This window comes from Pleurodeles waltl, chromosome 7 (genome assembly GCF_031143425.1).
Source record: "Pleurodeles waltl isolate 20211129_DDA chromosome 7, aPleWal1.hap1.20221129, whole genome shotgun sequence".
NCBI classification, from domain to species: domain Eukaryota; kingdom Metazoa; phylum Chordata; class Amphibia; order Caudata; family Salamandridae; genus Pleurodeles; species Pleurodeles waltl.
The window spans coordinates 793,430,471-793,444,333 of NC_090446.1; the positions used below are offsets into that span (position 1 = coordinate 793,430,471).

At 48.2% G+C, this 13,863-nt stretch overlaps 1 protein-coding gene across 1 annotated transcript; it reads right to left on the reverse strand.

The window, feature by feature from the left end:
* Positions 1-440: 440 nt before the first annotated feature.
* Positions 441-13,631, reverse strand: TLX3 (T cell leukemia homeobox 3). The gene is made up of 3 exons (XM_069199332.1): positions 13,152-13,631; positions 8,210-8,450; positions 441-2,061 (listed from the first exon to the last, which is right to left on the reverse strand). The coding sequence occupies exons 1-3, from the start codon at positions 13,540-13,542 to the stop codon at positions 1,851-1,853; spliced, it is 843 nt and encodes a 280-aa protein (XP_069055433.1). The 5' UTR covers positions 13,543-13,631; the 3' UTR covers positions 441-1,850.
* Between the last annotated feature and the right edge of the window lie 232 nt (positions 13,632-13,863).

Genomic DNA, 13,863 nt, shown 5'->3' on the forward strand with positions numbered 1-13,863 from the left:
CTGCTGAAGGCTCGGGGTCGGCTGATTTATCTGAATAAACAAATCCCTTTCACAAATCTAACTCGAAGGGGTGGGGGGTCAGCTGGTTAGGATTCTTTAACACCAGTAGTTCTTCAACGACCTTAAACATTATCCTTTTTAAAAACCATTTAAGGAGATTTATTTATTTTAGGTGTTTCAATATTTTAATTCGAAAAAGTAGCAGCCCATTACAGAAAACACCTTATATTGCAGCAATAGGTTCCCGAACGCGAGAAGCTGTCATGGGTGTGGTGTCTAATGGAGTCCCCATTACAGACCAGGATGAGGTGAAGGCTGTAACTGGGAGACCAATATGCAGTTTGTTTGTACTTATTTACGTGAAATGTAGCAACATTATACAGCGCTTCATTACAATCTGAAACGCAAAAGAGAAACTGAGTTGTTCAGAATCACATCAATATTTTAAAGAAAATGTTTATTTACACATTTCAGCAAGTATAAATTGTATCTATAGGTCGTGTCAACTCCAGGTCCTCTTCAGTAAGAAACATAAGGCGCTTTTCAAATACCATATTTTTAAAATTGGTTGTTGTTTTTGTAAATAACCGATATCGAGTTAAGCATTCTAATAAAAAATAAGAACTAATACTTCTCAATTTTTTTGAATTTGCGGTCAATTAGAGGGCTAAATTCCGGTAGACATCAGTACTTACGTAGTCAACTAAGACGTTCAAATTTTGATATAGACCACGGGTTGCAACATTACTACCGCTCTAAGAATGTGATTGTGCTCAAATGTTGAAGAATAACAGCAATAAATATTTGTTCAAGGGTCAACGTAAAATCTGTATGCTCACCCTGACATAAATAATAAACAGCAATATATTTATATATTTGTAAATTTATATTAACAGTGAGAGCTCAAATGCAGAAATAAATTAAATAATTTTACGCATTTATCTTACAAAATTCGTGTTACTTATATTTACCATTCAGAAGAACATCATCAACATGGAAATACGAAATAAACGAATGCACCGTACCCCCAAAGCACTCCGAAAGTCAATCCCACCCTCTCATAGACTTGACTTTGACGAGCTTTACATGCCAGCCGGGCATAATTGGCTGGAAAATTATTTATAGTAAAATATGTTTTGTCCTTGATGCATTTTAAGTCTATTTAGGGGATAATACCCTGCTTTGAAATCCAGTGCAGCCGCAGGCTCTTCACTCGGGGTGTGCTTTGAGGGTCCAAGAGCTCCTCTCCTCACAAGAAGAGCTGTCCTCGGTGCAGGATGCGGGGTATGAGAGCGGCCCTTGACTCCATGCGTTCACCTCAGGTGAAAACACCGCAGACCGGAAGCAGCACGTGTCGCGCTGGGTAACCCCCTGACCCGGGAGGGGATCCCGAGGCTTCCCCGGAGGCGGAGTAGAGGTGGAGCCTTCTCCCCTCCAGGGGCAGACAAGCGGCCTCCTCCATCGGTGCAGCTCCGCAGTGCATGGAGCCTGGCGGCTTCTCGCCTCGGGTCCTGCCGCGCAGCCCCTCCGCCCTCATGCTGCTCCCCTCCCCCGGGTGGTCTGAGCGGGGCAGGCCCGTGCTCCGGCACATCCGGTCCCGGCTCGAAGGGCGGCTTCCGCCCCGGAAGTTGTGCTCGCACTCATGCAGCCCCCAGTAGGACTGAGCCGGCCTGTGCCCTCTGCCCCTGCAGCCCCGGAAGTCCTGAGCTCTGCTCACGCCGCGCAGAAGGTGCATGAGAATGTCCCGCATTCTGGGCTTCAAGGCGCCCCAGCCAAGAGCCCCCTCATAGAGGCACTGAGTCCGGCTGAGCTCCGGGGCGTCCTAGGCCCTTCCTGTGCCCCAGTCCTCCTCACACCAGCGACGTGACAGGCGGGATCTTGGAGGACTCCTCCTCCCAGGGCTGCAGGTTCTGCAGAGCGAAGAGGGACGAGTTGTGCAGGCACAGGGGGTCGGGCTGGATGGAGTCGTTGAGGGACTTCTGGAAGGCGTCGTGCTGCAGCTGGAGCATGAGTCTGCTGGCCTGTTGCCTCTCGGCCTCGCGCTCCTCCGCCGTCTGCCTCCTGCAAAGCAAGCAAGAGCCGAATCAGACATGCAGACCCACAGGCGCGCCCTGCTATAGAAGGCCCACAAGCACAGGCCTGACAGCCAAAGAACCTCTACGAGAGCTCCCCGGAGCATGCACGTCTGTGCCTTAATACCACCAATCCATTATTCATGGCTGCTGCTTAGTGCAGGAAGTACATTTATTATTGTTGTACATAAAACACCATAAACATATAGACAACAAACACTAGCTGGGTATTTTGCAAAGGAAATGCTCGTTGTTTCTCACTGGAAACAAAATAACTAGTTTAAGCCATCCATTGCTGTTTTCTAAGCATATAATACACAATTGATTGCAAAGAATTAATAAATGATTCAGGAGTATCCAGATTTTGCAGAACAATTAAAAAAACGTGTCTCATGAAAATCGAAGGCCTGTCTCCCCACCTATCCTCGATTACATGTCTGCAGCACGAGGGATGAAAACGCCTAAAATATGCAGGAGAAATGTAAATACTTTCTTAGTGCCTAGAAAGGCACTAAATAACTTGAAATGCTATGCTATATCATAGGGCTTGGAAGAATTACTTTAATAATGTCACAGCCCGAAGAAGGTTGACCGGAAAGGAACCTGTGGGCCAAAACATGCCAACACGTTGTACTTTTTGCTGCCTGTTTTTAAAAAATATTATTAAGTGGTTATAGATCTGATGATAAAACGTGTGTACTAAAAATACTATTGGTGAACTAACTGCAGGTACTGAACAGACACAAGCACTGCATGTTAATAATATTTTTATATTATACTTTTTCCCTCGGAAATCGTAATTGGTTGAAATGTGTATTTTACTGCGACTACATCATTCCTCTGAACTACTGAAAATAATTCAAGGACATGACACAATTTTTGGAGTTATGTTCAAGTGAATAATGTGACACCTGTGACTGTTTAAAGAATTCATGGGATTTACACGTTTCTGTAAATTATCGATTCTAATTAACGGGAAACCTAGAAAATGTGTACCTCAGCCTGATTTCCCTATCCGTTGATTTATTTACTTGTTCTTTAACCTAGGGCGATGTAAATAATCACAACACATTGTCCATATGAATCAACCCCATATTTAAGTAGAAGAGTAACCATGAACGGTAAACCAAAACCTATCACCCCAAGCATTCAGCTGGCACCGAAGAGAAGCTGCTAAAATACTAAGACAAAACATGGCTTTAAACATTGATATACAAACACAAAAAAAGTCTTCACTAAAATCTTTCCTACTTACACGGTGTCACAGTTAATTATACTACAGACTACAGGTAACCAACCCAGCAGTTCGCTGTTCATTTAATAAAAACAGCTATGGATTTACCCCGCTCAATCATTTATACTGTAATAGCAAAAACATAAAATAGCCAAACCGGTGTTTTAGCCCCATATGCCACTGGAGCTTTGTTGATATTGTAAAGGGTTCAGCCCTTATCTTTGAGTTCATTATGTAAACAGAACACATTGTTAAAGTATGCTATACTGACAAGTATTATTTCACAACCAGCGGAGAGTTCAAACCCCATAATTAATCGGGACGAAGTCAGACTTTTGAATTATTTTAGAACATTTCCTAGTAATACGTCAAGCGAGTGAATTATGAATTGCTGCAAAATGTACGCATACCAATATTTTTTCAGTTTGATGTTGTTTTCGAAAAGTGATTTGTCTCAATTTATGACAAAGCCTTTCAAAATTCAAAAATGTTAAATCAGTTGTCCATCTTAATGGCTGCCTTTTGTGTATTCAGAATTTTCCATCTAAGGCACAAAATGTGAACACTGCATCTTGCTGGCAGTAACTCGTTGTTAGCAGAACATAGCAGACGTGGCTGCAAAATAGATGAAGTATGCCTCAAGACGCAAATGGAATCTGCACTATAGCCATGTGATACAGCCAACAGAAAGACTTGTATTGGAAATAAATCCCACCTAGCAAAAAAGTGTATCATAGTCCAACCACTTATCAAGAGGGCCTTCTGATGTTTTATCATCTAACCAGGACTGCCAATTATATTGCCGAACAATTCAGATACACTGGGACATCATTACTGTCCCGCAGTGGTCAGTTGCAGCACCACGAGCTGAGCAGTCACTGCCGCGTCGGTTCCACGTAGCAGCCATTTTATGGAGAAAGGCAGGGGCTATGCTCACAGACGTTTAACGAGAGTGTAGAGCACTGTACAGTTTAACACCTCCCTCCCATCCCCCATCCCCGGAGCTAGGTCTAGCAAATAACTTTACAACGTCTTCACATGAAAAAATACATGCGATAAACTATGCATAAAGATTCGCTAACTGTGTGTATAATTATCACGCTTCTACCAAATGACATCCGTTGTGGCTGGTGGCCCTAAGAGGCGCCCCTCAGAGGCCTCATCCCTTCAATAAGTGCAGCCAGACGATACCCATCTGCATCTGCACCCGAGGCCTAGAAATACTAAATACAGGAATCTCCAAACTCCTCCCTGCGCAGGAACGGGCACCCGGGCCGAACCGGGGATGATTGTCACCGTGGCGGGCTGCGTGTGCTGTGCAAGGTTACTTCAATGCAAAAGCGGGCGAAATGCCAGCTATATTATGATTATGACTATTATTAGTGTTATCAGTATTATCATTACCATAACTGTGTTTGCTTTGGTATTATTTGTATTGTTATTTATAATAATATCCCATTTTAGAACTCAGTCGGCTGTTGAATAAGGCTCCCTGGCATAATGGGGTCCGAGATTCTTGCCCTGACGACCTTTAATACGTTTGAAATAGAATGTTTTAAATACCGTTATTCCTTTAATTTATTTTTTATGTGGGTGATGTGTGAGAGTCTATCAAAAGACATTTTGCAGAGAAAAATGTGTTTATGATTCACCCAACATTCATAAAAAGTTTCTTTTAGAATAAAACTGGACCTCAGATATGAGAAAAGGGACGGTGCCACAGGTATTAGCTACAGTAATATTAGTGAGATGCTGCTGTGTCTAAATATTGAAAACACACATCAGTATCTGTGAATGTTAGATATAAACACGTTTAGAATTTGCAGGAGTGTGCCTGCCACTGTCACTGACTTGGCCAAAGAGGACATGAAAGAGCTGAAACTGAATGATGAATTCAAAGCTCTTCCGAACAGAGGCCTCCAAAATATATGTGGTCCGGGGTCCCCGAAATCCTTATAATGCCCCTGTGATGGACGACGCCCTCCCAGTGTTTTGGCCCTCGGCGGTAGCCATACCTCGGCCACAATGGTATTCCCGGCTCCTTCTGTGGTCCTTGCCCCTTAGATCACACGCCTGGCAGTGCTGCCCACGGCGCCCCCTCCGCTGCACACTCTGTGCCCACTTTCCAATGGGCATATACCTCCCTTCCTTGAAGCAGAAGGAGGTGGCGGGAACTTGTATTTTTGGCTCCTAGAGAACCTCTTGCAGACAGAGCCCCACTCACGCGCCGGGCTACCCTGCATCAGTGGCGTTACACCTCTCCATATAAAGTGTCGGGATTGAATTTACTCCGACCGGTTCAATACCCGCGGCGGGAGATTTCCCGCCACAAATGCAACCGGTGACTTCACTCTCCACAGAGATCTAGCGCTCTCAAGTCGGCCCCCGCACCCGGGCACCACTGACGCGAACGTTTTTAGATTACTGGGGCCCACCCGCGGCCCCATCTCCCTGATTTTAAATCACAGGGCCGGGAACGAGGGTTACCCCCTTAATACATCCGTGCAGTGGAAGCACGCGGCTGTAACCCCGGCAGCGCCTGGTCGCACGGGTTCACCCGCTCTCCGCCTGCGGAATGTCTTCAGAAATGGTCACGTGAAAAGGTTCGGGGAGCAGGGACGTGGGGTGAAGCAGGTGCAGTGGCAACAGAGGCCTGAGGGCCCCTCTGTACCCCGGCTATTGCTGGATTGTATCATTCAGACAGGATACGGGGCATTTCCTTCCTTACGGTAGGGCATATGACAGGCTAATTTAGACATTGTAGTGTCCTTTAAATATGTTACTTGTTAAGAAGGAATGTCTGTCCAAGGACCCGCATCCAAGAAGGCGACAGGAGGAGCCCCTGGGACACGGTCCTGGTACCTGGGTCTAGGGTGGTCTGCTCACCTCCAAGCATAAGCTACACTAAAGATCGACCCCACAACACCTTCTTAAATACTCGTGCAGATCGCAGACAGTCCTGTTGCCACATGGTAACCTCTGTCTTTCTGTGTCTGACTGCGGTGCATCATTGCGCTGCCGCTGTCCAGGTTCAACACCGCGGGAAACACAACGCCACCCAGGTTACCGCCGTGTTTTTATATCGCTTGATTTTAACGCGCGAAGAGGTCGAAAATGTCCGCGACAATACCTGCGTGCACCAGGGAGTTAGGGAGTAAAGCCTGCAAATAAAACAAGCTGTATGTAACACTAGCTCAACTTGAGATAGCTTAGCAATGTATACAAACACGTTTGCAGCCGGGATTACAGGACAGTAGCAGGCGCTCCGGAGATGTGTTAAAAACAGAGTAAATTGCTAAACGCAACAAAAAAAACAAAAAGCAAATAACAAGAGAAGTGATGGCCCAGAGAGGTTTTAAGAAATAGGCAAAATGGACTCTGGCCCAGGGCCTCAGCATTTCAGTGGGTCCATCAAAGAGCAACCTCTTGCCTGATGCCCTTTAATAATTCTGAAATAGATTGTTTTAAATACCGTTATTCCTTTATTTATTTTTAATGTGGGTGATGTGCTAGAGTCTATTAAAGACATTTTGCAGAAAAATGTGTTTTTGTGTTTCATGGGACATTCATTAAAAACGTTTATTTTGGATTAAAACGGGATATCACATATAAGAAATGGGAGGTGACCACAGAGATTATTTGCAGTAATATTCGCGACCTGCTGTTTTGTGTGATTGAAAACACACATCACTATCCCTGAATATTAAATGTAAACAAATTTAGAAATTGGACACGTATCTGCGCACTGACCTGGCCAACGGCATGAAAGAGCTGAAACTGGATGATAAATTCAAAGCTGTTCCAAACAGGGACCTCCAAAATACATTTGGCCCAGGTCCCCAAAAATCCGTAGGATGCCTCTGTGAAGTAGCTCGTGCTCCTTCTGTGGCCCTTGCCCCTTAGGTCATACGTTTGGCAGTGCTGCCCACGGAGCCCCCTCCGCTGCTCAATCTGTGCCCAATTTCTAATGGGCATATACAGTTTCCCATGTACAGGATGAGCATCTTATATACTCCCTCTTTACTCCTTCCCATGTACATGCTGTGCCAAGCTTCACCCATGCCCTCTGTGCCTATCTGCACTCACCAGCCTTACCACGTGCCCCTAGTGTCTCTCGTGTACCCCATGTGTATCCCTGTGCTCCCTATGTCCTCTCTGACCTTTGTGTTCACCCGATGCTTCATGGGTAATCTCTGTGTTTCCTGTGCTCTCCCACGAACTTCCCGCTGGAGCAGTCTACCAGCAGCTCTCAGGGTACCCTGTTACTCTTTGTCTTTCCACTATATTCTGGGCTTCATGGGCTGTGCCAGTGCTTCCAGGCGCTATGTCTTCTCTATGTCCTCCCGCTTCCTGTAGTTCTAATGCACCGAGAGCTTCTTTCTGCCACCGCCCACCGTGCTTCCCACGTGCAGCCAGGACCCTACTTTGCAGAGCACACCGTGTCCTCCGCGCTGTCCCTCAAAGCCCCCCTCGAGTCTGCAGTTTGTGAAAATCTTCTGTGGGATCTGTGACAGAGACGGGGGTCTACACCTCCTACAATGGAGACTAAAACCTACCGTGCTCGTATGATTACAGAATTTACAGCAGAGAGAGGAAGCCCCGGCTCATGTCCCCTCTCATAGACTGTGCTTCTAGGTTTGCACTATTTACAGCAGAGGACAGCAACACCCCTCCCCACCCACCCATACACACACACAGCTCAGGGCCTCCTCTCATGGACTGTTCTCGTAGGTATGCATTACTTACAGCAGAGAGAACGTCCCCCTCCCCACACACACTCCACACCTGGCTCATGTTTCCCCCATGGATGAACTGTTTCTTGGCCTCCTCCTCCTGTTCACAGTTCTCCCCCTCAGCAGCGCCGGTGTCTTACCCCCAAACCCCCACCCCGCCGGGTCCTCACCTCCACTTGGTCCTGCGGTTCTGGAACCAGGTCTTGACCTGCGCGTCCGTCATCTTGAGGGACTTGGCGAGCGCCGCCCTCTCGGCCGAGGCCAGGTACTTCTGCCGGTGGAAGCGCTTCTCCAGCTCGCAGATCTGCACCCGGGAGAAGGAGGTGCGCGGCTTCTTGCGCTTGGGCGGAGTGCGGTTCTGGTACGGGTGCCCGATCCTCCGGGTGACGGTGAAGGGGGTGAGGGCCGCTGCTGTGGGCACAAACGGGGCACGTCAGGGCTCAGGGAGAGGCTCGAGGAGCACAGCACGAAGACAGACGTCAAGCTACACATGTCAGTGACCGAGTGCACTGTAAGCAGCAGACACCAGGCCACAGCAAAACACCACAGAGTGAAATGAAGTGCAGCTCAGCAAAGCTAACATAACAATGCAAAACACGACGAGGCATAGCTTCCACAGTACTACGTAATGCAAAGTATAACATTATAAAACATGCAAGTGCAGATCAAAACACTGTCGCATAGTATTCTACCACACAACAAACATGCTGCAACATATAAAACACACAGCAATGCCACGCAAAATTAGCATAACATCACAAAACACAACATACACCACAAACGAAGCTCAGCACGCCAGCCTATAACATATCAACACTCAGAACATTAAAAAACAAAACGCAACTAGCACACCAAAATATAAAAAAGTAAGCGTTAATATCACAGCACAACACATATTTAACATAAAAAAACGAAATATCGTTAGCACACAACAGCAGAATAATACAGGACATAAATAACATTAAACAATAAAACATAGCTAGTGCACCACAGAATGCCAAAAACAAAACGGTCATAAAATGACGAAGCATAACATAACTAACACTCAACGCTATAATATAGCAACGCTTAGAACGTCAGATAAATATACCTAAAAAGCAAAACACAGCTCGGACATCAAAGAACAACAATACGACAAAGACAAAACACCATAAAACAAGCATAACTAACACATCAACATATAACAGACTGCAACATTCCAAAACATACATATATATTTTTTTCGGAAGACAGCTCGCACACCACAGCCCAACAAAATCACACGTTCACACGATTCACAACAGACAAGGGGCATGGGCACCTGCGATTAAAGCGCTAGCATGTACGTGTGTCGTTAAAGCGCTATGAGAACTTTATCAATCCTGCCTTTTCGCCAAAAGACCGTTCAGTGCGTAGCACTAGGCCCTTGTCTGGGTCACCAGTGGATCCCAAGCCCTAGCTTTAGAGGGAGATCACCTGCCACGGGTGGCGCCAGAACGGGCCGTGGTGGTGAGAGGATGGTGGATTCAAGCAGGCGGAGTTATATCATGCTTCAGGTTCACACTCGTACGTTCTTACTAACGTTTGTACATAAACACCGACAGAAAACAACCGTTTCCATGGTTGCGTTTATTTTTAAAAGTCGGAGAAAATAAAAATAAATCTTCTTCTGAGAGACTTTCAATGTCACAAATGTATATAGACTAAAAGCTTCGGAAGTTAAAAAAAGAGGGCGGGCGCTTCAATGGCTCAAGGGCTTCCGCTCTCCAAGCCCTTGCACTACAAGGCTAATGTCTAATTTGTTGTATTATTTAGCTGATGATACACTACGATTCTGAGGCATCCGAGGCAAAATGTACATTTGTTGTTTAACTCGGTATGGAATACTTGTTGCAGTCTCATTGTTTTCTAGGAGCGCAGCATAAAGACGGATGAGCAACAACAAGATGAACCAAAATTCGGACTGAAAGGTCACCAAAACGAACACTATAAACTTGAGAGCCAAGCCATCTTACTATTGATGTGTGTTATGCAATATTATCATAAATAAATTGCGGCATCTCTCTGCCCTGTGTCTGTTTCGGTGTTTCTTGTATGTCAGTTACCGTGTGTGTCAGTGTCTTCTGTCTTGAGAGTGTATGTTTTTCAGTGTTTTAGTATGTCAGTCACCGCGTGCGTCAGTGTCCCTTTGTTTCAGTGTCCCTGTGTTTCAGTGTTTTTTGTATGTCAGTCACTGTGTGCGTCAGTGTCCCTCTGCCCTGTGTCTGTTTCGGTGTTTCTTGTATGTCAGTTACCGTATGTGTCAGTGTCTTCTGTCCTGAGAGTGCATGTATTTCAGTCTTTTAGTATGTCAGTCCCTGCGTGTCTCCCTTTGCCCTGTGTTTGTTTCAGTGTTCCTTGTATGTTAGTTACAGTGTGTGTCAGTGTCCTCTGGCCTCCTGGTTTCTTGCATGTCAGTTACTGTGTGTGTCAGTGCCCTCTGGCCGGCGTGTGTATGTTTTTCCATGATTTCTTCTATCTCAATTGCTGTGTGTGTGTCAGTGTCCTCTGGCCTGCGCGTGTTTTTTCCTGTGTTTCGTGAATGTTAGTAACGGTGGGTGTCAGTGCCCCAATGGCCCGTGTGCGTGTTTCCAGTGTCAGTTACTGTGTGCCAGTGTCCTCTGGCTTCCTGATGCTGACTGTTACCTGCTGGTTGTAGGGCGGTCCCTTTTGTAACAACTTTACAGCAGGTGCACCAGGCTTTATTATCTCCCAGAGACCCGCGTGTGTTCTGTTTTAAGTTACTATGTGCTTGAGCTGATCGCACGTCACTCACTACGGCTGTCTTGTTTTCCCGACGGCGGATTTTACTTTTGTGAATTTCTACCATATCCACGTGAAAGTGAGCAGCGCGCTTTGTAATGTATGTGTGGGTGAACCCCTCCCTCTTAGAGCGCAGATTGACTTCTTCTGCGGTTAGATTTCCTGGTGGTTGGTAGCTGCGCCTTAAAACCTTTCACTAAGAGAGACCGAGTGCAGTCTGTGTGTATTGTGTTTCAGTCCCGGGGTAGTGTTTCCTGTCACAAACCCTGAGCTTCTGTGTGTATCAGTGTGTCTTGGACTCACGTGCCCCTGGCTCGGTGCCTTACCTTGTGTCTATGTCTCCCTGTCAGAGTGGCACACGCTCCCATTCAGTGGGTGAGTCAATTTCCGGGTCCATCGTGTGAATCTGAGCCTCACTCTGATGTGAGTCTTTCTGCTGTTGACTACTGCACAGGATAGGTGGCAAGCGCGACAACTCTGCACGGGACTCATGTTATCTGGACATAGTTGTTTTAAAGAGTAAAGCAATTAACAGAAATCGGGATGCTATAAAGCGCTGAGAAGTGCTACCGATGGCGCTTAGACTGGCTTGTGGAGGCCGAATGGGGTTGACAGGCCCACTCAATGGGTCCACTCTGTTGCAGCGAGGCGCTTCGAGGTCCGAAGGGTTATGTTCCTGGAGACATATGAGGAAGGTCAGGTAGGGAGGAGGGTGGTCTGATGCCCCGAGCCTGAATGCCAGGGGAGATCAGGGCCTCACCCACTATGCAGCTGACCAGGTGCCCAGCAGAAGGACCCGAGAGAGGCCTGCGCTTGGCCCTGGCAAACCCGGTGACTTTCGGCTTCTCTCCCCGCACTTGCACCACTGTCACGCAGGCCTCGGAGCATCGTTCAGTGTAGAATCACTCTCACAGCGTGACGCCAGGGAAAGCGCTTCCCTGTTTACGATGCTCTTATTGACAATACGCGTACACATATTAATGTTTATTTGAAGAAGGGAAGGCGGCTATGAAAAGGCGCTCCTCCGGGAGGAACATTCGCCTGCCCTGAGCGTGTAGAATTTGTTGAATTTTCCTCGCAGATCTTGATTTAGTACACACCAGTGTCGGATGGCTCGGCGCTGTGGGATGCTCTCTCCCCAGTAAACAATGTACTTTCCACACACCTGAGTGTATCAACGACCGTTCGCCTTGGCTAGAAGCCTTCCCTTTAGTTCTTTGCCTTCAGACAAACATAGGCGGCCTGGGCCGTCTGTCCTGCCGGTTACCGGGGGAGGTGCAACCGCTGGCACCGGGGCAGCCACATCACCGCAGGGACACAAATGTAGCTTTCGTTTTCGGTTGTTCGTTGCGGTCCTCGCACCCTGCAGGTACCCGCCCTCCACTACAGTAGCCGGGGTTCACCTGCCAGCCGGGAAACGGGCGTGTGTGTGTTTTCTCTGTACTCGCTGCACTTCAGTGAGCTCCTGTATCCGGACACCCACTGTGTCAAGCGCACCGGGTTTGTAAACTCGTCTCCCTGCAGCCTCCCTCCCGCGCAGTGCTCCGGAAGTATGGGGAAATATTTCGTTTCTGGGTGTTTCTTATCTTAGGGCCATAAATAGAAGGCGCCTCGCAGTACCTTCGTCAGGCAGGTGCTAAAACACTGGACCCGTGCCCGTCTGTCGGTCACTCACACACCACAAGTCTGTACACGTGCAGTCTCAGATCACACACACACACACATCGATCTCGTGAAACACGCGCTAACTTGCAACAAATATACATCACAAACAAGGGAAACCGCAGGCACGATACAGCAGTGTAAATGTTTAGTGAGACACCTCACTTTTCTTGTCCCCGTCGCACGCCCTACTTCTCTTTTCATAAGCTGTGGAGTTGGGCACCTTTATTTGACTATTAGGTGGCACTGGGCGCTAAAGAAGTACAATAACTCGACATAGTGCCACCTAAGAAGTTTCGCATTACCTGCATGTCCACATTGTGGGCATCCCAACTATAAGCTGAGTACTTTTTGGGAGGGGTGGTGTCGCCCTGACAATGACTATCTGCACCTGGGGGTTTGGATGAGGTGATAGTGTCATAGCTCCTAGAAAACGGGAAGATAGCGATGACGAATCTTAATATGGTGGGATCTGAAGCTCTAAAGATGGGGCGGTGCCACAGTGAGAGATAGTGCTCAGAAACAAGTGTTGGTGACAGACTGGAATATAATAGCCAGGCTCCTGAAGGGAAAGTCAGGATGACACATAGCGCCATGAACCCAGGAGAAGAGGAATAGCCCCATGCCAGGTAATAGCGCCAAGAGGCGCCACACCAAACCTGCTCCTACCTGTGAAGCGCTCCTTGACAAAGCGCCGGCTGCTTTCCATCCAGGGGAAGTTGAGGCTGCCCAGGCCGGGCACGGAGCTGGCCAGGGGCGGGGGTACGGCTCCGGGGAGGGGTCTATGAGCCGGTACCCGGATCACCCCAGCGGGGGCCAGACTCAAATTCACCCCATAGGAGCCCGAATCCTCGAAGGCAGCGCCCAGGCCCGGGAAGGCGGCGGTGAGGTGGTGATAGGGTGCGCTGGCCCTGTGGCCGCCCAGGTAGCCGTCGGGGCCCCGGGGGGCGCTCTCCTGCTCGGGGCTGTTCAGGATCTGGTCGATGCCGAAGCTGATGGGCTCGTGGGGTGGCTGGCTCTGGGGGGCTGCTGCCGGGGCCTCCATCCTCGGCGGGTCCATGCTCCCAGGGCTTGGCTCCGGACCCTGCGCCCCTCGATCCTCACTGCGCCTCCATGGGCCCCGCCGCCGCAGCCAGACTGAAACTTTGCCAACCCGGCTCCGGCCGCCAGGCGCTCTGTCATCTTCAGAACCCCGCCCCGCCGCCGCGCGCCCGCCTCCCCGCCCTCCCATTGGCTGACAAGGACCGGCCCCCGCGACGCTATTGGACGCCGCTTCCCAGTCGCTGCTAATTCACTGAAATCGGAGCCAAGGGACCGGGCCCGGTGACATCACTTTAATGAAGGAACAATGGGTCAAATTTATTAGCCGCGATAATTGTGT